The sequence below is a fragment of the Hippocampus bargibanti genome, linkage group LG07, assembly GCF_051943395.1.
Source record: "Hippocampus bargibanti isolate YZ-2025 linkage group LG07, ASM5194339v1, whole genome shotgun sequence".
Taxonomy (NCBI): domain Eukaryota; kingdom Metazoa; phylum Chordata; class Actinopteri; order Syngnathiformes; family Syngnathidae; genus Hippocampus; species Hippocampus bargibanti.
In genome coordinates, this window is record NC_142740.1 from 26,962,691 (window position 1) to 26,987,699 (window position 25,009).

Here is a 25,009-nt window from a genome sequence, read left to right on the forward strand (position 1 = left end):
TCGGTCAGGGGGTGTTCCTATAGTGACGTCACGTACGGACTTGTCACCAACTCAAAAACAAGACTTCCTGAATATTCAGCGCGAGTCTTAAAACGTAAAATATAGCTATATGCGGTGGAATCTTTGTAAAATACGCTCAGTAGAAGTCATTTGAAGCCATTTTACAAATTATGGACACGTCCGGAGACGTCGGTTGTCCTTCAATCCATAAATTATATGGGTCTGGATTTATTTGAGCTTGAAAGGGGTGTGGCGGTCCAAAATACAATGCAATACATAAAAATTGGTTTATATCGCGCTTTACAATAGCTCAAAGTGGAACAAAGCGCTAACATGGAAAAAAGGGAGATGCTGCCCCCTTGTGTGAATAAAAGAACATTGCCAGAAGCCATGCCCAGCGCATTATCGGCACTCAAGCATGAAAAAACAAAGCCCGAGCAAATTCGGCAATGGCGTTCTATGTCATATTTTCAATTCCTAAATAAATAAATTGGTGGATGGCAGTGAATGAGTTCATAGTCTCTGTCGTGACCGTTTTTTGCTTCCTGTAGAATTTGCCTTTTGGAGTGCAGCATGAGGGAAGTGCGTGTAGTGGTTGCGTCCATTCTGGAGAAGACCCTCGAGAGCGCACTTCACTTTGCTGACCCTGGTCTTGACGGCCTGACTGACGCCCTGCTCTCGTTGCTGGACAAGGACGTTCCGGAGAACGTGAAGAACTGCTCACAGTACTTCAGCCTCTTCAGTAATTTCTCTCAGAAGGTAACGAAGGCAACGTATTTATGATTCGCACATCCTGGTTTAAATGTCTTAATACATGAACAAATGTGGATTTAAAAAAAAAATATTTACTCATTGCTTTGATTGCAAGTAATGCTCTGACACCATCAAAGTGCCAAGAACTATGTTAAGGTTAGAAGAGGAGTTTCATTTAAACAGGCCACTATACCCTGTCTCAGTGCAATACAGCCATTTTGTGGCCTCTGTAAGCAAATTTCAGCCTTTCTACTTTGCATTTTCACTGTTATGACAGGGCAATGTCCTCTAATACCTCCACCAAAAAAGATTGCTAGGTTGTAACCTTTTTTACGGTGCAATGATCCCCCACTACTTCGCGGTTCACTTATCGCCGGTTCAGTGCATTACAGATTTTTTTTCAGTAAAACTAAAAAAAAAGAAATGCTAAATGACTCAAAGGTTTTGCAGCGTGATTGGTTCCCAGCACTGACGTCGACCAATGACAGCACGATATCCCATGATTTATAGTTTCACATATCGCGTGGGGGCTTTGGTCACCAATAACCGCGATAAACGGGGATCACTGTACTTCACAAGTGACTTGATCCAGTTCTCATTTTTAACTCATTCACTGCCAGACGATGTGCAAAAAATGTGTCCACTCCAGTGCTAGGGATTTTGTCATTGTCACTTGAATTCCAGTACCCACACAGTATTAAGTATTAGAACTACATAAACATTCAGTGCAGCGTTAGAAAGCTTAGACTCTCTTCTTTCATCAGAAAAAAAAAATTGTTAATTCCTAAATTATATGGGCCTGGGGTTATATGAGCTTGAAATGAGAGCGACAGTCCAAATTACAATGCAATACCATACATATTGGTTTATAGAGCGCTTTAACAACAGCTGAAGCTGGAACAAAGCGCTAACATGAAAAATAAGGGTAATACTGCCCCCTTGTGGAAAAATAAAAAAAAACATTGCCAGAGCCCATGTCCAGCGCTTTATCGGCACCTAAGCATGAAAAAAAAACCTGGATAAATTTGAGAATGCCGCTCCACGTCATATTTTCAATTCCCGTCAATTATTACAAAATACAAGACAATACATGTTGATTTTACAAAATGTACAAACAAAAGCAAAATCATTTTTCTCATTCAGGGTGGTGACGCTTGCCAACTGTTGTTGAAGCACTCGGCCTATCACCGAATGCTACTTTTCCTTCTGGGACCCAATCGCCAAAACAACCAGGTAGAGCTTTTATTCACCTGAATGTCAACTTTTTTTTTCTTTTTAACGTCCCATTTTCCATTTTGAATCTGGTCCTCTTTGTGTGTCTCTATAGAACCGGCGGTGGAGTCCGGCCCAGGCTCGGGAGTTTCTCCATCTTCACAGCACTCTGGCTCTCATCACGATGCACTCGGACCTCGATTCCCAGCGGACGCACGGTCAGGCACTGACCCCCTCGGCTCTGAAAAGTAGTCTCCATACCATTTACCCAATTCACCTCATTTTGTTCTCTGTCCACATCTATGCTGCAGCTCCAGAGGGGTTCAGCCTCCGTGTCAGTAGCATCCCGTCGTCCACGCCACTCCTGCCCCTCCATTCAGACATCCTGGCAAACGTCTTCACCCCAGAAGGACAGCCCTACCTTCTTGAGGTAATTTAAGGGACTCATCAACAAAATCCATTTTAAAAACAGCATCTAAGCGATTTTGTCAGCCTCCGTGTAATTGCTTGGGATCCAAATTTAATTTATTCATCCTTTATGTCATTAATCCCTCTGTGTCCATTTTTTTGATGAAATGTAATGGGTTTTATATTTGTATTTTTTTAATAATAATAATAATAATAATAATAATAATAATAGGTTTCCTTTATAAGCACCTTTCAAAACTCTCAAGGACACTTTACAGTCACAGGATACGTTTTTCTGAATACACACATAGATTTTTTTTTTTTAGTTGGTGAGTTATTTAGTACATTAATTAATAAATTAACTGGTTGGTTTGTTAGTTGGTTAGTTAGACAATATGCAAAAATGTGTCCACTCCAGTGCCAGGGTTTTTGTCATTTTCACTCAAATTCCACAGAATATTGAGTTTTAGAATTACATAAAAATTCAATGCAGCATAAGAAACCTTTGACTGTATTCTTTCATCACAAAGAATGAGTTAATTCCTATGTTATATGGGTCTCTAGTTATCTGAGCCTGAAATGGGGGTGGCTGTACAAAATACAATACATACATATTGATGTATATATAGCGCTTTAACCACAGCTAAAGCTGCAATAAAGCGCTAACATGGACAGAAGGCAAATGCTGCCCCCCCCGTGAAAGTGAAAAAAAGATTGCCAGAGGTCTGACCCGCGCTTTATCGGCACCCCAGCAAGAAAAACCAAACACCGAATAATTCTGGAATGGCCGTAAATGAGTTCATGAGTTAGTTGGTTAGTTAGTTAGCTTGTTAGTTAGTTAGGTTGTTCGTTATGTAAGTGGTTGTTGGCTAGTTAGGTTGTTAGTTAGCTAGTTACAGTATTTAGCTCGTTATGTAGTTAGTTATTTAGCTAATTAGTAGTTGGTATTAGTTAGCGAGGTAGGGTTTTAGTTAGTTAGCTTGCTTGTTTGTTACTTATGTACTTACTTAGTTGGTTAGTTAGTTCGTTTGTTAGCGGGTTCGCTAGCTCGCTGGTTAGCTAGCTGGCTGGCTAGCAGCCAAGCTATTTGGTTTATTAGTTTGTTGGTTATTATTTAGCTATTAGTTAGTTTGTTATTTGTGCGCCAAAATTCAAATGTTCCTCCTTAGTGAACATATTTTGTGTTAAAGGAGAATCCAATTCTCCTTTAATCCGTGTGTTGACATTTTCGTCCAATCCCACTAACTAATCATCCAAGCAGACCCTACCTCTGCCTCCTTGTAAGAATTGAATGCTCTTGCGGACCCCCAGGTGATGTTCGCCTTGAGAGAGTTGTCAGGTCCCTTGACGCCGCTCATCGGCATGGTAACCTATTGCTCCTACTGCAACGAGCCTTTCTCCTTAGGGATGCTGCAGCTCCTCAAGGTAAACCGCCGCACGACCTTCCCGTCTCGCTCGTCTTTCGTTTTTCACCCATTGTGAATGTTTTTTGACTGCCGGCAGACGCAGCTGGAGACGGCGCCGCCTCACGAGTTGAAGAACATCTTCCACATGCTGCAGGAACTTCTGGTGAGTCGTCAGGCAAACTCGAGCTACGCACGTGCGTTCCACTGACATGCTGATGAGCGTCAATCGGTCTGCTTTAGGTTGTGGAGGACCCCCTGCAGTCACAGAGGCTCAAGTATGCCTTTGAGTCGGACAAAGGCCTGCTGGGTAAATCACTGATCATCTCTACCGAAGTGCTCAATATTAAAATAAAAAAAGATTTGATTTTGCCAACTTGCTTTTTTCACCATTCTTAATTTACTGAGCTGAATACATCTAAAAAAGCCTACTACAGCGAGACCTCAACTTACGAACGTAATTGGTTCCCAGACAGAGTGTGTAAGGCGAAAAGTGTGTATCTCAAAAAAAAATTCCCATAGGAAACCATTAAAATGGGAATAATCCATTCCCGGGTTTCCATAAAATATACTTTTCAACTGAATAAGCCTTAAAACTACACACAACATACCTTATTCTATGTATAATAAATGTGCTATTGTATTGTAATGAAAGAAATACACTGCATTGTATCATAAAGTCACTTTATTTACATTTGTGATGGTCATTTATGGCTTGATGGAATGGCGTTGGAGGTCGAAGGTCAAAGGAAATTGCTGTTTGGAAAGAGAGGCGCATTACATGACGACTGTAATTAAAGAAATAAACTGTGCTGTAAAAGAAAGTTTTATTGACCTTTTTGATGGTCGTTGATGGCTTATGGAAGGAGAGTCACCTTCCATAAGGACTGTTGGTAACTTAACCTCTGGTGCTGTTCGGTCGTGTGTTTCCGCCGAAGATCACTCCGCCAGCCGTGGTGGGTGTGTATTATGAAAATAGTGCTTATTATAAGGTTTAATTTTCATAAATTTGATGTTTGTAAGACAAAAAGTTTGTAAGTTGAGGTCTCACTGTATGTCCCTTGCGTCCGCAGCTTTGATGCACCAGAGCAACAACGTGGACAGCAGACGTTGCTACCAGTGTGTCAAGTTCTTGGTCACGTTAGCCCAAAAGTTGGTATCAACCACAATGACCCATTCACATCGATTCTATTCAGTATATAAAGTATGTACAAGTAAGACAACCTCCCCTCCATCTCCCTACCCCATTTTTGCCACCAGGTGTGCTCCAGCCAAGGATTATTTCAAGGACCTGTCTGGTCACTGGAGCTGGGCGGTGCAGTGGCTACAGAAGAAGGCACGTTGAGATCCACTCAAAAAAATGGATATTAATTGTTTTACAGTCCCACAATAACACTATTGGTTCCTCAGATGACCGAACATTATTGGACGCCGCAGAGTAACGTTTCCAATGAGACATCCACCAATAAGAGCTTCCAGCGTACTATTTCAGCGCAGGTAGGGACACGTTTAAATCCAAAGTTCTTTTGCCACCTAAAAGATAAGCAGCCACTAGTGTAAATTATTGTGACACTAATGCAAACTTATTTAAGGCTAACTGTGAAGTTTCCGAATTTTGCTAAATCATATTATTTGTATTTTGGTCTGACGAGACCATGGTACAACTTTTTTTTTAAAATCCAGATTCCATTGTTTACATTATAACAATCCAGCGTTGCCATTAGGGTGTGTTGAATTGTTATATGCATGGTACAGATATGCTACTTTTTTGTGTATTTTATATTAAAATTTGTCTGGGGAAAGATGGATGGGAGGGAAGGAACGAAGGAAGGATGGATGAACGAACGAATCAGTGAAGAAATCAGTGAACGAAACAATGAATCAATGAACGAAACAATGAATGAATCAATGAACAAACCAACGAATCAATACACGAACCACCAAGTCAATGAACGACCGCACCAATGAAAGAACGAATCAATTAACCAATGAACGAAGCAAGGAACGAACCAACGAACAAATCAATGAACGAACCAACGAACAAATCAATGAACGAATCAATGAACAAAGCAACGAACAAATCAATGAACGAACCAACGAACGAATCAACGAACAAACCAACGAACGAATCAATGAACGAACCAACGAACGGGTCAATGAATGAACGAAGGTCAATGAACGAACGAACGAATCAATAAATGAAGCAACGAACAAATCAATGAATGAACCAACGAACAAATCAATGAACGAATCAATGAACGAAGCAACGTACAAATCAATGAATGAACCAACGAACAAATCAATGAACGAATCAATGAACGAAACAACGTACAAATCAATGAACGAACCAACGAACGTATCAATTAACAAACCAACGAATCAATGAACGAACGGGTCAATGAATGAACGAACGAACCAACCAATCAATGAACGAAGTAACGAACAAATCAATGACCGAACCAAAGAACGAATCAATGAATGAACAAACCATCAATGAATGAATGAATCAATAAACAAACAAACAAACAAATTAATGAACGAATGAACGAACGAATCAATGAACGAAGCAACGAACAAATCAATGAACGAACCGAAGAACAAATCAATGAACGAACCAAAGAACGAATCAATGAACGAACAAACAAATCAATGAACGAATGAATCAATAAACGAACGAATCAATAAACAAACAAACAAATTAATGAACGAACGAGTCAATGTACGTATCAATGGACGAATCAATGTACATATACAGTAAAGTCTCGTTATATCGATATTCAAGGGAGTCCGAAAAAATATCGATATAACCGGGACTATCGATATATCCAACCCTGTTTGCATGTAATTTTCTCCGTGCGCGCATAGAAATAGTATCGATATAACCGGGACTATCGATATATCCGATATCGATATAACGAGACTTTACTGTAATTGTACGAATCAATAAACAAATCAATAAATTTCACCATTACACGCACCCTTACACACGCTCTTACACATGCTCTTCGCTGCCACCCCTAACTCACGTGTTGGTGTACGTTGACCCCCTGAAGGACACGCTGGCCTACGCGACAGCCTTGTTGAACGAGAAGGAGCAGTCGGGCAGCAGCAACGGCTCCGACGGCAGCCCCGCCAACGAGAACTCCGAACGCAACCTAAGACAGGTAAAGGCAAGAACGTGTGCCGCTAAACCGTACCGTCACATAGTCCAAGTCACATATCTGGAGTTATATGAGCTTGAAATGAGGGCGGCTGTCCAAAATACAATGCAATACATAGTACATATTTTCTTATATAGCGCTTTAGCAACAACTGAAGCTGGAACAAAGCGCTAACATGGAAAAAAAGGAAATACTGCCACCTTGTGGAAGGAACAAAACATTGCCAGAGGCCACGGCCAGCGTTTTATCAGCACCCAAACAAGAAAAAACTAAACACAAACAAAATCAGGAATGGTGCTCTATGTAATATTTTCAATTCGTGAATACATTCGTGAATGGCAGTGAATGAGTATCTCTAAAAAAAATATTAAATATAGTAAAGTCTCGTTATATCGATATTCAAGGGAGTCCGAAAAAATATCGATATAACCGGGACTATCGATATATCCGACCCTGTTTGCATGTAATTTTCTCTGTGCGTGCATAGAAATAGTATCGATATAACCGGGACTATCGATATATCCCATATCGATATAACGAGACTTTACTGTATTACATTGATTCACTTAATATTTCAACTTTTATCTCCCAAAAAAATAATTCTTATGATAAGATGAAAAAATACACCCGTTTTTTCTTCAACATATCCAACTTTGTCTTAATATTGCATCTTCAATAAAAAAATCGTAGTTTTTTTGAATGAGTTAATAATGTGGTATGCCTTATATTTAAAAACGTTTTATATATTTTTATATTATATTTGTAAAACTTTTGTCATTCATTGAAGGGTGCTCCTTATAGTCCGATGCGCCTTATACAGTGATACCTCAGCTTACGAACTTAATTGGTTCCCAGAAAGTGTGTGTAAGACGAAAAGTTAGTCTGCCAAACATTTATTTCCCATAAGAAACCATTAAAAATGAGAATAATTCGTTCCCAGGGCCCCATAAAACACAATTTTCTGCCGAATAAGCCTTAAAACTACACAAAATCCAGCAGCTCATGTATTTTGTTTTTTCTACTTTCATTCCTTTCATCGCTTTGCTGCTGTGAAATGTAAATTTATCCACTGCGAGACTAATAAAGGCAAATCCATCCATCCAAAATATACCTCATAATTGTGTTATTGTATTGTAATTACAGAAATAAACTGTACTGTATAATAAAGTCGTTTTACTTACCTTTGTGATGGTCGTTGATGTAGTTGCCTCTTGATGATATCCGAGTGAAGATGCCGTGCTTTCTCGGCGATAATACCCTCACTCACTGTCCCCCGCTAGCTGCTTTTCGTTAATCCAAATCAACAAGTTTTTCAAACTATCTATTGCCTGAGACCATTGCTGATGATTATATGGTCGCGAATTTAATGTTCGTTAGGCAAAAAGTTCATTAGCTAAAGCGTTCGTAAGCCGAGGTATCACTGGATATGGAAACAATTTGAAACTACACCATTCATAGTGGGTGCGCCTTCTACTCCGGTGCGCCTTATACGCCGGAAAATAGTTACATACCACATATTTTTAGTATTTTTAGTAAAATGGAACTCTATAGTGCAACTTAGCAGTTTTTTTGACGACGATACTCGTGCAGCGTGTTCTACCGGAAACAAATTCCTTGTGTGGTCTACATACTTGGCAATAAAGATGATTCTGATTCTGATCTCTCGCACTATTACATCTTGTGCCTTTTTGTTACCACACTCAGCCCAACTCTCCTCCTTTGACAGGGATCCGAATCTCCCATGATGCTCGGCGATTCCAAGAGCGACCTGGAGGATGTGGACCCTTAAACTTTTTTTTTTTTTTAAATAGTGGGATAAAACCCTGCTTGAAAGCGCACGGGCCAATCTCCACGCAACCCCCCTCAAACCAATGTGGGGCATTTTTTATTGGCCGAGGACGTTTAAGGGGATGGAGGAGCAGGTTAAAGGAAAAATATTAAAACAAAGAACACGGCAATCGGAACAACTTGACATGGAATAGAGGAAAAGCGGAATGAGAAAATCATGAATGACTTCCATGGAGATGATTTCAAGGGCAGTTTGGATTAAAGAGGAAGAGCCAGCAATCTTCCTCCATTAATCGTCTTTTTACAATAGGGGGGGGGAGGGTGGGCATTTTACCCTTTTTTTTGTTGTTTTACGCACACACAAACACTATCCATCCATCGCTTATCCTGTCGAGAGTCGCGGGCAGGTGGGAGGAGGGGGTGCTGAAGCCTATCCCAGCTGACTTTGGGCAAAACCTGAACTGGTCGCAGAGCACATTTGCCATTCAACATCCAGATCTTGCTTGATAGGAGGAGCTAGTATAAGGAGAGTCGTAAATATGCACTTTATTTGTCATGTTCACCACACGCTTTCTCAAGAGCCTCCTTGCCTTTTTTTTGTTTTTTGTTTTAATTTTCTCTGCTCATTTTAACAACATGACTACTCAGTACTGAGCGTCATTTCAAGTAACGCGCCCATATGTGCTCATTTTAATTTTTCTTTTTAACTCTCCACCATCTTCTCAGACTCGCGTGCGAGCCTTATGCAAAAATCGCTCAAGAGAACAAAGTTGGGTGGGGGTTATTTGCAGATGCCAATGTCACACACACATATACACACTCACACACACATTGCTGTTTCAATGGTTTTGTGAGGTCCGGATAACTCCAGATAAGGAGTGAGGACCACCGTTGCTGATAAGTTTAGAGAAGAACTAGTGTTACATTTGAACACTAAATGTCACCCCATTTCCCACTTCAACTTCTTTAAAACAAAGCAATAAAAAGTGAACTTGAAACTGAAATAACAGCAGGAGTGAGGTTTCTGAATGGGTACATTCAAAGTCCTCACCCCTGTAGTGAATTTGGTTAAAATATCGTTTTACTTTTTATGGTATGAACTTTTTCTTCTCATTAACCACACACACACATAAACACATACAGTGAGTAAAAAGTGTGTGTATCCAAGTAAAATGAAAATACACACCAAAAAATTAGTTTGGGTGAATTTGTGAGGACCTCTCTGAAACTTGAACAGATGCATATATAGACCCTCTAGAAGCCTTTAGAATGAAAAACTTGCGAGGACCGGCCAAAAGGTTCTCACTTGTCAAAAATGTCCTCACTACGTATGGTATAAAATGTTGCCGGTCCTCACAAGACTAGTCATACAAACACACACATACTCACACACACAAAACACAGTTACCTCTGCCATACATTTATTTGCCTTTTTATGTCTTTTGTGCCATACCCCCCCCCCCCCCCCCCCCCCCCCCCCCCACACACACACACACACACACACAATTAGAAACATAGCTCTGACTCAACTTCATTACCTCTGCCAAGCTTTTATTTACTGCCTTTTAGTGTGTCTCTTTCACGCCGTCTTTAACACGCACATCCACACAGGAAAGCAGATGTAGCTTTGGCTGTAGACGAACACACACACACTTTCCTGTTTCAACGTTCTGGTGAGGTCCGGCTCACTCCAGATTAGGAGTGAGGACCACCCTTTCTGATATGTTTAAAGAAGAACTAGTGTTACATTTGAACACTAGATGTCCCCCTAACTGCATTTTTTTTTCAATTTTCAAAGCAATAAAAAAAATGGACTCGGAACTGAAATAATAATAGAAGTGAGGTCTCTGAATGGGTACATTCAGAGACCTCACTCCTGTAGTGAATTTGGTTAAAGCGCCTGCTCGTCGACACACATTCATGTTACCGCCGACACACATTGACACACACATATACACAAAGAAAAAACATGTAGCTTTCATTCAATAATACACACACACACACGTATGTAGCCCAGTTATCGGGAGTTCCGAAGTGCCTTAATCTCCCGATAACACTCCCCGCCGCTGCCCAATGTGTGTTTGTGTGTGTGTTTTTGGGTAAGGGGGAAGGCTTGACCGATCAATGTTTACACGGTGAGGACCGATGAAACAATTTGAATGGTCATGTGACACAGACCCAACCCACTTCATAATGCGACGTGTGTGCATGTTGGAGGAGGGGGGGGGGGACTTAAAAAAATTTTGCCCTCCCCTACATGTTCGCTGTGTTTGATGAGCACTTCCTCTCACACAGAAAAAAAAAAACATGACTCAATCTTATTTTTTATGACAAAGGAAAGGTGATGATCCATGACACATGCGGGTTATACCATCAGTTTTTTTCGGGGGGGGTAGAATGTTCCATCACACTTTTTTTTTGTCTGTGACCGTGTCTGCAACAAGCATGTTAAAACACTTGATGTTTTAATTTGTACGAGAGTTTGATTACGGGGGGCGGGGGGGAGGGACAGGGGGAGATTTGATATAAAATAAACTGGAATACACACGCTTTGTGTCAACATTCGCTTTTTATTTGCACTTTTTGTACGCCATTTTGATATTTAAATGGTTGGGAATTGTATTGATCATTTTTTCGTGTTATCAAACGTAACCGTGTTCCACTTTATATCTTCGGCCTGATGTAGCATAATAATATAATAATAATAATCGATGAGAAGGTTTCTTCAGCCGTCATCTGTACTTTTTGATAATAATAATTACACATTTGATAATAATAATAATACATTTGATTTCTAAGTGCCTTTCAAAACTCTCAAGGACACTTTACAGTCACAGGATATTTTATCTGCAGGTGAGCAGCGGCGCCACACGCGCTAGCGTTCACTCAGAGTGAAGTTGCCGTGCTTTCTCGACGATAATACCCTCACTCACAATGTCCCCCGCTAGCTGCTTTTCGTTAATCCAAATCAACAGAAGTTTTTTAACTTCTTCTATTGCCTGAGACCGTTGCTTAGACAACACAGAAGCACCTTTAGCCACACGTAGCAATGGTCAACTTAGCATACTGGCACTGGGCAAAAAAAGCAAAAGTATCCACTCCATAACAAAACACGTCTGCACTGAGTGCACTCAATTGTTAATTTTTTTAAAGACATTCGGAAATGTGAAGAATTTCATGGTAGTCAAATAATTAATAATAAAACACACAAGTTGTTTCAGGATAAGAAAACGTTTTATTACAAAAAAAAAATCATTCCAACAATAAATAAAACAATTACGCTTGAACTAAATAACCTCCATGAACCTCCGAATTACCTCCATGAAGTTGTTTAATGCTAAAAAGCCACATACAATCTAAAATGTTAATCCGTGACGTCACAGAAACCGCCAAAGAAACACGTAGGCCCCCTGGTGGTCATAAGTAGCATGGTACTGAAGAAAGACCAACGTAGTAGTACTGTAAATGATTACAAAATACATATTATTGCCACAATATTATTATTATTATTGCACTTCGACAAAAAAATATCTTTCCAAAAAAGATAATGGACACAAAAAAACAATAGATCAAGGCGAGCTTCCGATGACGTCACAGCATGGGGAGCGCGGGGCAGCTTTGGTACTTCTTTATGGGTGCCTCTGCTTTCCTTTCATCAAAATAAAGCGACACAAATGATAACTGCATCGAGATTTGAACAAAAATCATGTCCTACAAGACGACTGAATTTATGTTAAATATCTCAACATCAATTTATGTACTGTATCTGAAATAGAAACATATACCGTGTGTGTGTGTGTGTGTGTGTGTGTGTGTGTGTGTGTGTGTGTGTGTGTGTGTGTGTGTGTGTGTGTGTGTGTGTGTGTGTGTGTGTGTGTGTGTGTGTGTGTGTGTGTGTATTAGTGATGGGAATTCCAGCTATTTTCAGAGGGCCGGTTCTTTTGGCTCGGGTCACTAAAAAGATCGGCTCTTATGGCTCCCACATGACTCCTTTGTTTGTTTGTTTTTGCTTAAATTAACTAACGACCAAAAATCATGTAAAATTATATGAAAAACGAATCATTCGTGTCAAAAATACATAATATCAAATATTTTTATTTATATGGCTTGATTTGAAATGAAATGTATTATTATTATTATTGTTGATTTATATGTGCACAGAGAGCATCCACTAACTTTCACTTTCCCTGTGGTTACTCTGGTCTGATGATCAGCTGTCACTAATTTGCTTTTCACATTAATAATGCTCTCATACCAACTAGTAAAAAAATATAGTTATTGAATAATAATAACAGCATAATGTGATAACATTTGTCCACCTGTCTACCCTAACGTCCCCCCTTCTCCTCACTGCTGAATGTGTCTGTAATTCTCTCCTTCCTCCTCTACCACGGATATCGACCAATCACGTGCGGCTTTAACCGAAGACTGGGGGCGGGGTAGAGAGGACAAAAAAAATCGGCTCCCATTTCCGGCTCCTTGTGAAGAACCGGCACTCTTCGTTCACTTCAAAGTCCCGGCTGAAAAAAACCGGCTCGTTTGCGAACGACACATCACTAGTGTGTATGACGTGCGTGTGTGTATATACCTCTCTTGTTGTCGAGTACATGCGACCTCCCCCCAGTTCTTATCCGACAAGCCAGGAGCGAGAACAACCTAAATACACGCATTAACGTCACAGTCAACAAAAAACACGCTTCCCTTTGCAGCTGAACCAACCTTGGGGTAACACTGGCAAACGCTCCACACGGTCCCGACAAGAACCATGCCGCCACCCAGCGCACACATGGTGGCATAGACGTGAGGCTTCTCCTTGGTCATGATAAAGAGGCCCACGGTCACCACGCACCATCCGGTCACGATTAGCCCGTATCGGTAAGGTTTCCCTTCCACCATGGCCCCCGTGTTACTCGCGCTTGTCAAGTGTGTTTGTGTGACTGTGTGCGTTTGGAGGTGGAAGGTGGTTAACGTTCCACTCTGCTGCTTATTAAAGCCCAAAGACAAGCAAGGCCAGGAGGGTTGGGTTTTAATCGGTCACCTTGATCCCAGGATCATATTTGTGGTTAGTTATTTTATGAGTAGGTTTGTATTGATTGACATTTGTTTTTAGAGCAGGTTTATTCGTTTTTCCTGTTATGGTTGGCAAATGCTCACATTTTGTTTTTATTGTTTTGAGTATTAGTTTAGATAGCTAGCTAGCTAGCTAGCTAGATCCGATCGATAGCTAGCTCGCTCGATCCGATAGAAAGATAGCTAGCTAGCTAGATCCGATAGATAACAATAATAATAATTAATACATAGTTGTATTAATTAAATCCAACACTGACCAGAGTGTTGGACACTCTGACGAAGGCGGAAGTATACGCCGAAACATGTCAGGTAATTGAACACCTAAAATACACTGTAAAAAAAGAATGTTTTAAATTAATAAATTTAATCATTTAATTTCTAAGCGCCTTTCAAAACTCCCAAGGACACTTTGCAGTCACATGATTTTTTTTTTTTTTGTACGGGTGAGCAGCGGCAGCCATTTGCGCCAACTAGATAGCTAGCTAGCTCCGATAGTTAGCTAGGTAGATAAGATAGCTAGATAGATCACCAGCTAGCTGGTGAGCTAGATGGATGGATGGATTGATTGATTGATTGATTGATTGATTGATTGATTGATTGATTGATTGATAGAAAAACCCATTCCCTGCCATTCTTAAATTTATTCGGGAATTGAAATTATAACATAGAGCACCATTCCCAAATTAGTTTGGTTTTGTTTTTTCTTGCAGAGGTGCTGATGAAGCGCTGGCCGTGGCCTCTGGCAATGTTTTTTCCCTACCACAAAGGGGCAGTATTTCCCTTTTTCCATGTTAGCGCTTTGTTCCATTTTCAGCTGTTGTTAAAGCGCTATATAAATCAATATGTATGTATTTCATTGTATTTTGGACAGCCACCCTCATTTCAATATCATATAACTGCAAACCTATATAATTTAGGAAATAACTTTTTTTTCTGATGAGATAAGAGAGTATAAGGTTTCTTACGCTGCATTGAATGTTTATGTAGTCCTAAAACTATTCTGTAGGTCCTGGAATTCGAGTGACAATGACAAAAACCCTGGCACTAGAGTGGACACATTTTTGCACGTCTGGCAGGGAATGAGTTGAAAGAAATTTAAAAAAATGCTGTTTGTGTACTTTTGAGTGTGGTTGTTGAAATCTAAAATAATCTGCTATCTATCTTCTGTAACAATTGAAAACAAACCAATAAATAAAATCAATGCGAACAAATGTGTGATAATAGTTTTATAGACCACAATTGCGCGAAACAGCCAAGACAACAATAACAACAAATCATTGATAACAGTCAATCGAGCAATCTCCAGATACCGTGAAAAGATGCCGCCTAGTGGCTGTCAGTAACATTGTGAATAACGAGCAATCTCAAGTGACATCACGGCGATAAAGTGAGTCAAGACTCTTGACTCAAGAGCAATTGAAATTTACCCTATGAGCATTTTTGGTGCATTCCGATTGGACACTGACTAAAAAAAAAGCCTCCCAAAAATTAATTTCCCATAGGTAACCATTAAAATGAGAATAATCCGTTCCCAGGTCCCCATAAACATAATTTTCTAAGCCATAAAACTACACAAAATATACCTTATTTTATGTATAATAAATGTATTGTATAATGAAGTCGTTTTATGTACCTGTGATGGTCGTTGATGGCTTGATAGAATGGAGTTGCCGGTTTCATCAGCATGATACACTTGATGAGGAACGTCGCCTCCTTCTTTCACCATCTTGAGGTATGATCCCTTGTAGGTGCTTTCTCTGTGATAATTTTACCTAGTTCCTCATCAATTGTGTTCTGTTTAGCTGGGTTGATAGCTTTTTGCATCAAGTGTACAGATGGCTCGTGCGGGTTATTTGTGGAGCCTGATTGATGGGATATTTTAACCTTCCAGTCTACACTCTGCTTTTGAACTATCAAAGTTTAAACGATTCCAAATGTCACTGTTTTCTATCCATTTTGTCACTCTCTCTCTCTCTGTCGTCTGTCTATCTCTTTAATGTTTAACCACCCCCCTCACTGCTTCGTTCTTGACCAATCACGTGGCTTTAACCGAAGACTGTGGGCGGGGAATAGAGGACAAAAAAAGTCGGCTGTCATTTCCTTGTTAGGAGAACGGGCTCGTTCACGAACGACACATCACTCATTGTGGCGCTCAAAACAAGGTAAAATTTTCATAAATTTAACGTTCGTAAACCAAAAAGTTCGGAAGCCAAGGGGTTCGTAAACCGAGGTATCACTGTGTATATACATATATTTATAGATGTATTTGTGCCTTTATTTTTTTTGTTCCGACTTTAATGTGCGAATTTTGCAGGGTCACTGTGTGAAAAGAGGCTCAACATTAAGGCACTTAGTGCTCAGGGAATGCTTTTGTTAAAAACAGGAAGTGCCGTGTAGCCACAGTAGTTGGTCACTTAATTCAACTAAGCCAATCAAATTTACATTTTTTTCCCTTTTTTTCAGAAAGTCTCACTTAAAAGGCAATGAAAAATAAGACAGCTTATGAACGACCATGTTGTCAAGCATCGGTCACAACAAAGTCCAAATATCAGAGCTGCTCGCCACCACCGTTTTCTTGGATCTTCATCACTGTGTCATAAGATGGCGGCGGTTCCATAGTCCAAGGGGGCGGAGTTGACGGGAGCGCCGGTTCCAGGGACGATTCCAGGTGCGGTTCTAGAGCCATTTCGCGATCCGGTCCATCACCGACGGAGTCCGTCGACATTTCGCGACGGATTCGGTCCAACCTCCTGACACGGGTGACATGACACACAGAAGATGAGACATGCATGGCCCTGTCGTTGTATCAACGGTGCCTTGTCTGTGCAAGATCTTAGTCATACAGGAGTGTTCCATTGATGAAAAGGTTTCTTCAGCCGTCATGTACTTGTTTGAAGGCGTCGGACGTTTCTCGTCCGAAAAGCTTCATCAGTAAACTAAAGTTTTGCTGGTAGCTCTGACCCTATATATGTCCCTTATGTCCAGAAGTGGCTGTGCCTATCAAAACAGAGGTCTGGTACCGCCACCACTGGACATTAGGGATATGTATAGGGTCAGAGCGACCAGCAAAATTTTAGTTTTCTGACGAATGTTTTCGGATGAGGAGCGAAGCATCCGACACCTTCAAAGAAGTACAGATAAACAGCTGAAGAAACCTTTTCATCAATGGTGCCTTGGGGAAAAACAACCGGGAGATTTAACGCAAAGCAGAGCGCAGACAACGTCAATGGAGAACATCAAGCTTCGTACGCGCAAGGTCTGATAATCAAGTCATAAAACTACCGTCTTCTTACTGTCACTGTCGTCTTCCAAAAGCCACCGAGCACGTCACTACTACGTGACAAACAACACATACACACTGCCTAATGTCAACTACAACATAAAGCACACGACAAAAATAAAACGTTTTGGTCCGAGGGCGCAACCTCTAAAGCTAAAATGCAGTGATACCTCAGTTTACGAACACTTTAGCTCACAAACTTTTCGCTTTATGAACATTAAATTCGCGAGAATATAATCTTGGCATACGAACTAGTTTTCGGAAAAAACACGGACTGCCACGGTGGCTGGCGGACTTGTTTTCCACATCCCCTTGGAGTGCAGATGTGGTTTGTTATCGAGTGGATACTTTTGCTTTTTTTGGGGACCGAAAAAGACCCCACTGCAGGCTAATGTTAAGACGAAGAGGACACAAAAGAAAATTACAGTCGAACAGAAGAAGGAGATCCTCGAAAAACACGAACGAGGTGTGCGTTTGTGTGATTTAGCGTCCCAGTACCAGTATGCTAAGTCGACTATTGCTACGTGTGGCTATGGGTGTTTCTGTGTTGTCTAAGAAACGGTCTCAGACAATACAAAAGGTTGAAAAACTTCTGTTAATTTGGATTAACAAAAAGCAGCTAGAGGCGACATTGTGAGTTAGGGTCTTATCGCCGAGAAAGCACGGCAACTTCACTCAGATATCATCAAGAGGCAACTACATCAACCAGCGTCACAAAGGTAAATAAAACCACTTTATTATACAGTACAGTTTATTTCTTTAATCGCAATACAATAGCACATTTATTATACATGAAATAAGGTATAGTTTGTGTAGTTTTAAGGCTTATTTTGTAGAAAATTATGTTTTATGGGGACCTGGGAACGGATTATTCTCATTTTTAATGGTTTCTTATGGGAAATAAACATTTGGCAGGCACACTTTTGGCCTTACACCCACTTTCTGGGAACCAATTAAGTTCGTAAGATGAGGGATCACTGTACACTGTTTTTCCCCTAAACCCAGACAGTATCCTGCGTTCTATTTCACACCTGCCTGAAATAAATATAAATAAACCTCCTTATTTATCTCCTCAAGATGTCATCTCCCTATAGGAAAACAGAGTCAATAATGAATGAGGTCTGCTTTGTGTTTGCTTACAGGAACGTTGGCAGAGGTATTTGTGCTGGAGGAGCGCCCTTTAAGTTATTCTTAGATGACTGATGCTAAAGCGTCGATGTCTTTGCGGCACTCTCTCTCATTTTCTCTTCCGCATGAAGGAACATCAGATCAATGTAATCAAAGAATATTATTATTATTGTGATAAAAGCAGAATTCACGCTCAGTGATTAGTCGCTACTGTTATTTGATATGATTTATTCTATTTTATTACTGTTCTATTACTATGTTCACTGCCAGACAATGTACAAAAACGCGTACACTCCAGCGCCAGGGTGTTTGTCATTTTTACTCAAATTTCAGGACTCACAGAATATTGAGTTTTAAGACTACATAAACATTCAATTCAGCGTAGGAAACCTTAGACTCTCTTCTTTCATCAGAAAAAAAGTTTTTTCCTAAATCATATGGGTCTGAAGTTATCTGAGCTTGAAATTGGGGCGGTGGTACAAAATACAATATACATATTGATTTACTGTATATAGTGCTTTAACTATAGCTAAAGCTGTAAGAAAGCGCTAACATAGGCAAAAAGGACAAACATTGCCAGAGGTTTAACCAGTGCTCTATCGACACCCCCCAAAGAAAAACCAAAACCCAAACAATTCCCGAATAAAGTTTTCACAAAAAGAGGCAGAAAATGGCGACATCCTGTGGCCACCTCCGTTTCCACAGGCTGATAAATTCCTTATATGGCGCTTGGACGCCCTCTTCTGGCCTTCTGGCGGCTTTTGGGTGCAACACGAGGTCTCCAGACCAAACAAGTACAGCAAAATACATTGACGTGATGAAAGGACCGCTACAATGCGTCTTTTTTACGGTCATGGGGCGGTCCTTTAGTGACGTCACGTACGGACTAGTCACCAACTCAAAAACAAGACTTCCTGAATGTTCAGCGCGAGTCTTAAAACGTAAAATATAGCTATATGCGGTGGGATCTTTGTAAAATACGCTCAGTAGAAGTCATTTGAAGCCATTTTGCAAATTATGGACACAACTTGTCCGGAGACGTCGGTTGTCCTTTAATGCGGTGCGATTTGGGGCCCCCAATTGGATATGTCGTATTTCACAATACGTTTGACGCCATGGCTAATTTCCCCGATCAAAACTATCCGTCTTTCTACCTTTGAATGGCCAGCGACTGCTGCGGGCTGAATCGCGTCCCAGTCCTCGGGTGCAACAGGAAGTGTCCCGGCACCGCCGCCTGGAGGTTCTTCATGGCCAAACACAAGCCGCTCACCAGCAGGCCCACGCCCCCCATGCCCAGGAAGAGCCCCAAGACGGGCGCAGAGAAGCTGGGCAGGGGCGCGCAAAGAGCCACCAAGCCGCCGGCTCCCATCAGCAACACGCCCAGGAGGAGCAGCGCGCCGTGGGGCAGCGGCATCGCCTCCGTCCCGCTCCTCCTCGCCTTCCTCCGGGAGTCCTCAGCCAGTCTGCCGCGGAGACGCGTGCACTTCTTCAAGCATCTCGTCGAAGGTAAAACACTCCCATGGCGTCTCCCCCTCCTTCTTCTTTTACTCCTCCTCCTGCTTTAGGGGGAGACGACCCCGCGCGTCGTCTGGAGGGCTAACATATCCGCGTTTTGCGTCGAGGGTTGACGGCGGAGGAAAGACGCGGTAGTCGGGGAACTCTGGTCTGCTTTGTGGTTGCTGCAGAGAGGAAGTGTGTTTTTTTTACGCGAGGAGGGCTTTTCTGTGACGAGCCCCGGGTGGGCTGGACATTGTCACCGTGTGTGTTTGTTGAATCTTTTGGACTGTCCTCAACAATGTTACGAGTTCCAAAGGGGAATGAAAATAGAAAACGTTGCGCTGAATTGTTAGCTTATTTCGTTGTAACGTTACGTTTATGCTAAAATGTGACAATTAGACGTTAGAGCGTGACATTGTTGTCACCCCCCCTGCGCCTCTGATTTGACACAAATCACTTCTGCAACCACCCCACCCCCCAAAAAAACAACAACATTTTTACATCGAAAAAAATGACATCCAATATTTAAATTTTGTACTTTCTCCAAACGGTAATTACTAACAAAAAGAATTACGTTTTTTTGTTTCACGTCGTATTGACTGCATTAAATCCGTTTTGGCCATCAGGGGGCAGTATGAGACCGTGTGTGTATGTGTCCCTCGTTTTTTTACATCAAAAGTAATAAATAATCATCGTTTTAGCTTCAAAAATCACACTCAAATTTTAAATTTTTTCCTATCGGCTTTTTCCTTCAAGGAGTCGCCACAGCAAATCAGTGTCCTCCATCTTTAGAGGTTTGATTCGAGTGTTTGTTTTTGGCCAAGCTTTTACGTCGGATGCTCTTCCTGACACAACCCTCTGTATTTATCTGGGCTTGGGACCGGCACAAGAAGACCCTTTGTCCCTTTGCGGCTACAGAACAAGCAACTCGTTCAGTAAACTATACTCACCATTTGATGAGAATGCTATGATCTTAGCGTAAAAAGGGCATCTCTATCCCAACATTACATCACAAACAGAACTTCAAAATCCTTTAAGATGCTTTATCTTACTATCACTGTATGTATATCTAAATAATCATGTCTTTCCCTATACATCCCGAAAAACATGATATACATATTTCGCTTTCAACAGTGACGCAGCAAAAACTGATTTTGTACCTTCCCCAAACGGTAAATACTAACAAAAAGAATTACGTTTTTTGTTTTACGTTGCATGACTGCATTAACTCCATTTTGGCCATCGGGGGGCAGTATGAGACGACATACGTGTTTGTGTGTGTGTGTGTGTGTGTGTGTGTGCGTGTGTGTGTGTGTGTGTGTGTGTGTGTGTGTGTGTCACTCTCCCTCGTTTTTTACGACATTAAAAGTAATAATAATCATCGTGTTAGCTTAAAAATGACACTCAAAAATGTAATTTTGTACCTTCTCCAAATGGTAATTACTAACAAAAAGAATCAAAACACTTTTTGTTTCACGTCGCATTGACTGCATCCACTGTCCGTTTTGGCCACAAGGGAGCAGTATGACACATTTTTGTGTATGTGTGTGTGTGTGTGTGTGTGTGTGTGTGTGTGTGTGTGTGTGTGTGTGTGTGTGTGTGTGTGTGTGTGTCTCACCTCCCTGTCTCTCCCTCGTTTTTTACGACATCAAAAGTAATAAATCATTTTATCAGCTTTAAAAAATTGTAAAAACGTTAGTTGAATGTCAGCTTCACAACACATTGAGTGTTTTTACAGTATATGGAGCTAAAAAAAGAATAAGGTTTAGTTGAACAAATTGGTCTTTCTATACACACGTCAGATTTCGGATATCTCTCTCCTTCGATTTTTACGGCATCAAAAGTAATAAATAACCATTCTGTCAGACGTTGCTTTTACAGCATATGGGGGGGGGGGAGCTGAATACCACATTTTGAGACCAAGTTAGCTTGCCTTTACCACATACCATCATATTTTAGTGCTGTCAATGGGGTCTTTGTTTGAAAAGGAAGGCTTGGTTGAACAAATTGGTCTTTCTATATACGTCAGAGTTCGGAAGAATCTTTCTCTCTCTCTCTCTCTCACACACACACATCATGTTGAAAGTCTGTTGAATATTTGAGTCTTTTATCTGTTGTCTGTTGCCTTAAAAGCATGCATATTCAGGTATATCCAAATAAACTTAATGCATCTCAGTAGTCCAAGTCATCATCATCATCATCCACGTAGACATCAAACATACAAATGTCATTTGAATCCAACCAATAAGAAATATACGAATTCATAGTCAATAAGTACCATATTTTCCAGTGTATAAGGCGTGCCCAAAAACCTTCATTTTCATCAAAAGATGACCCCTGCGCCTTATATATGAAGTAATATTGAGCCACCACGCGTCTCGCAACTACTATCAGCAGCCACCGACTCCATTTCCCCCATAGCGGTTTTTGCACCGACTCCATTTTCACTCCCACCCCCCTCTTCATAGCAAATTTCCCCAGGAAGTAAAGGTATTCTGTTCTGATTCATAACATAACCACAGCCTCTACTGTAGCGCCTTATAATGTGGTGTGCCTTATAGTTGGGAAAGTTTTATATACAGTATTTATATATTGTATTTGAAAACTTGTTTCCTTCATTGAAGGTGCACCTTATATGGAATCCGTTTGAAAATACACCATTCATTGGGGGGGTACGCCTTATACTCCAGTATGCCTTATACACCACAAAATACATTACTGTACTCAAATTAAAAAAGCTGAAATCCAATATACAGAAAAAGTGTGCATGATAAAAACCTGAAATCTGATGGTCATTCTAATTTATTTACAATAAAAAATGATGTCTAAATAAATAGAATTATATGAAGACAAATACACAAATTGCATAATAGTCAACATAAAAAAATAAATACCAATCAAATACAGTGAGACCTCAACTTACAAACACCTTATCTTACAAACTTTTCGTCTGACACACTTCACATTTCTGAAAATTAAACCTTATAATAAGCACTATTTTCATAATACACACCCACCACTGCTGGCGGAGTGATCTTCTGCGGAAGCACACGACCGAACAGCATCAGAGGTTAAGTTACTAACAGTCCTTATGGAAGGTGACTCTCCTTCCATAAGCCATCAACGACCATCAAAAAGATAAATAAAACTTTATTTTACACACAGTTTATTTCTTTAATTACAGTCCTCATGTAATGCGCCTCTCTTTCCAAACAGCAATTCCGTTTGACCTTCGACCTCCAACGCCATTCCATCAATGACCATCACAAATGTAAATTAAGTGACTTTATGATACAATGCAGTGTATTTCTTTCATTGCAATAGAATTGCACATTTATTATACATAGAATAAGGTATGTTGTGTGTAGTTTTAAGGCTTATTTAGTTGAAAAGTATATTTTATGGAAACCCGGGAACGGATTATTCCCATTTTAATGGTTTCCTATGGGAATTTTTTTTTGAGATACACACTTTTCACCTTACACACTCTGTCTGGGAACCAATTAAGTTTGTAAGTTGAGGTCTCACTGTACCGTATAGATAGCATTCTGTCTAAAAGCATAACATCTGAAATTATTATTAAATTCTATTAATACTTCATTTTAGTCATTTAATAATATATTTGAAATGAAAACAATATGCTTGGTGTTCAAATTCCACGTGTAGTCACGTGAAATTTTACATGTTGTGGTCCAATAAAACCAAGGTTGGACATTTTGCCCATAATTTCAAAAGCGCTCAGAGTGAGGCCTCGGAACTCAGACCTTAGTTCCAAATAGTATGAGCCCAAAACCTTGAAAAAAAATTGGAATAAATCAGGGAAAACCCCGCTAAAGCAGCTGAAGTTGTCATGAGGGTCAAGTTGAGGCATTTAAAATGTTGGATTTTAAAGGACAACTGACACAATTTTTTTGTTTCCTAACTGATATCAGAAAAACGTTTTATAGCATCTAAAATACCCAAAACAAGCAGGCTGATATTTTTAGTCAAATGCAAAACACCAATAAAAATGAGTTAAAGTGTCCCAAAACTACTTCAAAATGACCTCGTAATGGCGAGTTTCAGAATGTCCCGCCCCCTTGTTCGTGACATCACGCCAGGACGTCTTGCCTTGCTCTAGAATCAAAACAATAGCTTCAGATTCGGAGAAGATGCTTTCTTGTAACTCCAGTTATGAATGTGATTCAAATAGTTCTGAAGAGGAAAGCATACATGTTTTCAATCGATTAAAGAAGTGCTTCTGTGTCATTTTGAGGCATCTGGACTCCAATGTAGCATCCCAGAAAATGCAGAAGATGGCGCCCAAGCTCCGTTGGAAATGGGCTGATTTGTCTGCTGGGAATTTGTGTCAACTAGTATCTAATAGTAGTCTTGGTGCAACACACATTTCACCATTGCGTTATTTATGTGTTTTCCTTCTAATTTCGCCATCAACACAAAGTTTTCAGTCCAAACAAAGTACCCAAAATGCATTGTGTGTCACTTTCTCGGTCAGGGGTGTTCCTGACGTGACGTCACATCAGGAATCGTCACCTACTGAAAAACAAGACTTCCTGAATATGCAGTGCGAGTCTTAAAACGTAAAATATAGCTATATGCGGTGGAATCTTTGTAAAATACGCTCAGTAGAAGTCATTTGAAGTGATTTTACAAATTATGGACACAACTTGTCCGGAGGCGTCGGATGTCCTTTAAATGTGATTTGTTGAACACTGCCACATCCCAGTTATGAATCCATACACTTGTGCGACCTCATTTCGGGTGTTTTCAATTCCCCTTTGTTGAAAAGAGGAGAAGAAAAATTCCATTCGATTAAATACAGTGTCACCCTAATGGTAGGAAAAGTTCTGAAATTATTTATTAACTCATTCACTGCCAGACGATGTGCAAAAATGTGTCCACACATATTGCCAGGGTTTTTGTCATTTTCACTCAAATTGTAGGACCCACAGAATATTACGTTTTAGGACTACATAAATATTCAATTGAGCGTAAAAATAACCTTAGACTCTCTTCTTTCACCAGAAAAAAATACAGTAAAGTCTCGTTATATCGATATCGGTTATATCGATAGTACTGCTTATTACGATCCTATTTCTATGAACGCAAGGAGAAAATTTACATGCCCGCAGGATCGGATATATCGATAGTCCCGGTTATATCGATATTTTTTACGACTCCCGTGAATATTGATATAACGAGACTTTACAGTAGTTAATTCCTAAGTTATATGGGTATGGAGTTATCTAAGCTTGAAATTAGGGCAGCTGTCCAAAATACAATGCAATATATACATAATGGCTGAAACT

At 40.3% G+C, this 25,009-nt stretch overlaps 3 protein-coding genes across 4 annotated transcripts in view; 1 reads left to right on the forward strand and 2 right to left on the reverse strand.

Annotated features, from left to right (window-relative positions):
- The window catches only part of usp24 (ubiquitin specific peptidase 24), a 49,525-nt gene extending 38,942 nt beyond the window's left edge, over window positions 1-10,583 (forward strand). For both annotated transcript variants that reach the window (XM_088999825.1, XM_088999827.1), the window contains 12 exons: window positions 552-759; window positions 1,897-1,986; window positions 2,081-2,183; window positions 2,277-2,395; window positions 3,685-3,798; window positions 3,877-3,942; window positions 4,020-4,086; window positions 4,850-4,928; window positions 5,037-5,112; window positions 5,187-5,273; window positions 6,830-6,940; window positions 8,664-10,583. In XM_088999825.1, coding sequence (XP_088855951.1) covers window positions 552-759; window positions 1,897-1,986; window positions 2,081-2,183; window positions 2,277-2,395; window positions 3,685-3,798; window positions 3,877-3,942; window positions 4,020-4,086; window positions 4,850-4,928; window positions 5,037-5,112; window positions 5,187-5,273; window positions 6,830-6,940; window positions 8,664-8,726 — 1,183 coding nt within the window. In that variant the 3' untranslated portion in view covers window positions 8,727-10,583. The remainder of the gene's footprint in view (window positions 1-551; window positions 760-1,896; window positions 1,987-2,080; window positions 2,184-2,276; window positions 2,396-3,684; window positions 3,799-3,876; window positions 3,943-4,019; window positions 4,087-4,849; window positions 4,929-5,036; window positions 5,113-5,186; window positions 5,274-6,829; window positions 6,941-8,663) is intronic.
- Window positions 10,584-12,226: 1,643 nt separating this feature from the next.
- Window positions 12,227-13,911, reverse strand: bsnd (barttin CLCNK type accessory subunit beta). The gene is made up of 3 exons (XM_089001689.1): window positions 13,445-13,911; window positions 13,314-13,381; window positions 12,227-12,374 (listed from the first exon to the last, which is right to left on the reverse strand). Exons 1-3 carry the CDS (start codon window positions 13,619-13,621, stop codon window positions 12,317-12,319), a joined length of 303 nt encoding a protein of 100 aa, XP_088857815.1. The 5' UTR covers window positions 13,622-13,911; the 3' UTR covers window positions 12,227-12,316.
- A 2,432-nt stretch (window positions 13,912-16,343) lies between these two features.
- LOC148896018 (uncharacterized) lies at window positions 16,344-20,196 on the reverse strand. Its single transcript, XM_089001688.1, has 2 exons — window positions 19,358-20,196; window positions 16,344-16,545 (listed from the first exon to the last, which is right to left on the reverse strand). The coding sequence occupies exons 1-2, from the start codon at window positions 19,615-19,617 to the stop codon at window positions 16,344-16,346; spliced, it is 462 nt and encodes a 153-aa protein (XP_088857814.1). The 5' UTR covers window positions 19,618-20,196.
- Between the last annotated feature and the right edge of the window lie 4,813 nt (window positions 20,197-25,009).

What these genes read in the sequence shown, in the direction of transcription:
- bsnd (XM_089001689.1), bottom strand. Translation starts at nt 13,621, where the DNA reads ATGGTGGAAGGGAAACCTTACCGATACGGGCTAATCGTGACCGGATGG. An exon ending in TTTGCCAGTGTTACCCCAAG is followed by an intron (nt 13,382 to 13,444) that starts GTTGGTTCAGCT and finishes GCGTGTATTTAG; the next exon opens with GTTGTTCTCGCTCCTGGCTT. An exon ending in TGTACTCGACAACAAGAGAG is followed by an intron (nt 12,375 to 13,313) that starts GTATATACACAC and finishes TTTTGATGAAAG; the next exon opens with GAAAGCAGAGGCACCCATAA.
- LOC148896018 (XM_089001688.1), bottom strand. Translation starts at nt 19,617, where the DNA reads ATGCCGCTGCCCCACGGCGCGCTGCTCCTCCTGGGCGTGTTGCTGATG. An exon ending in CAGTCGCTGGCCATTCAAAG is followed by an intron (nt 16,546 to 19,357) that starts GTAGAAAGACGG and finishes CACCCGTGTCAG; the next exon opens with GAGGTTGGACCGAATCCGTC.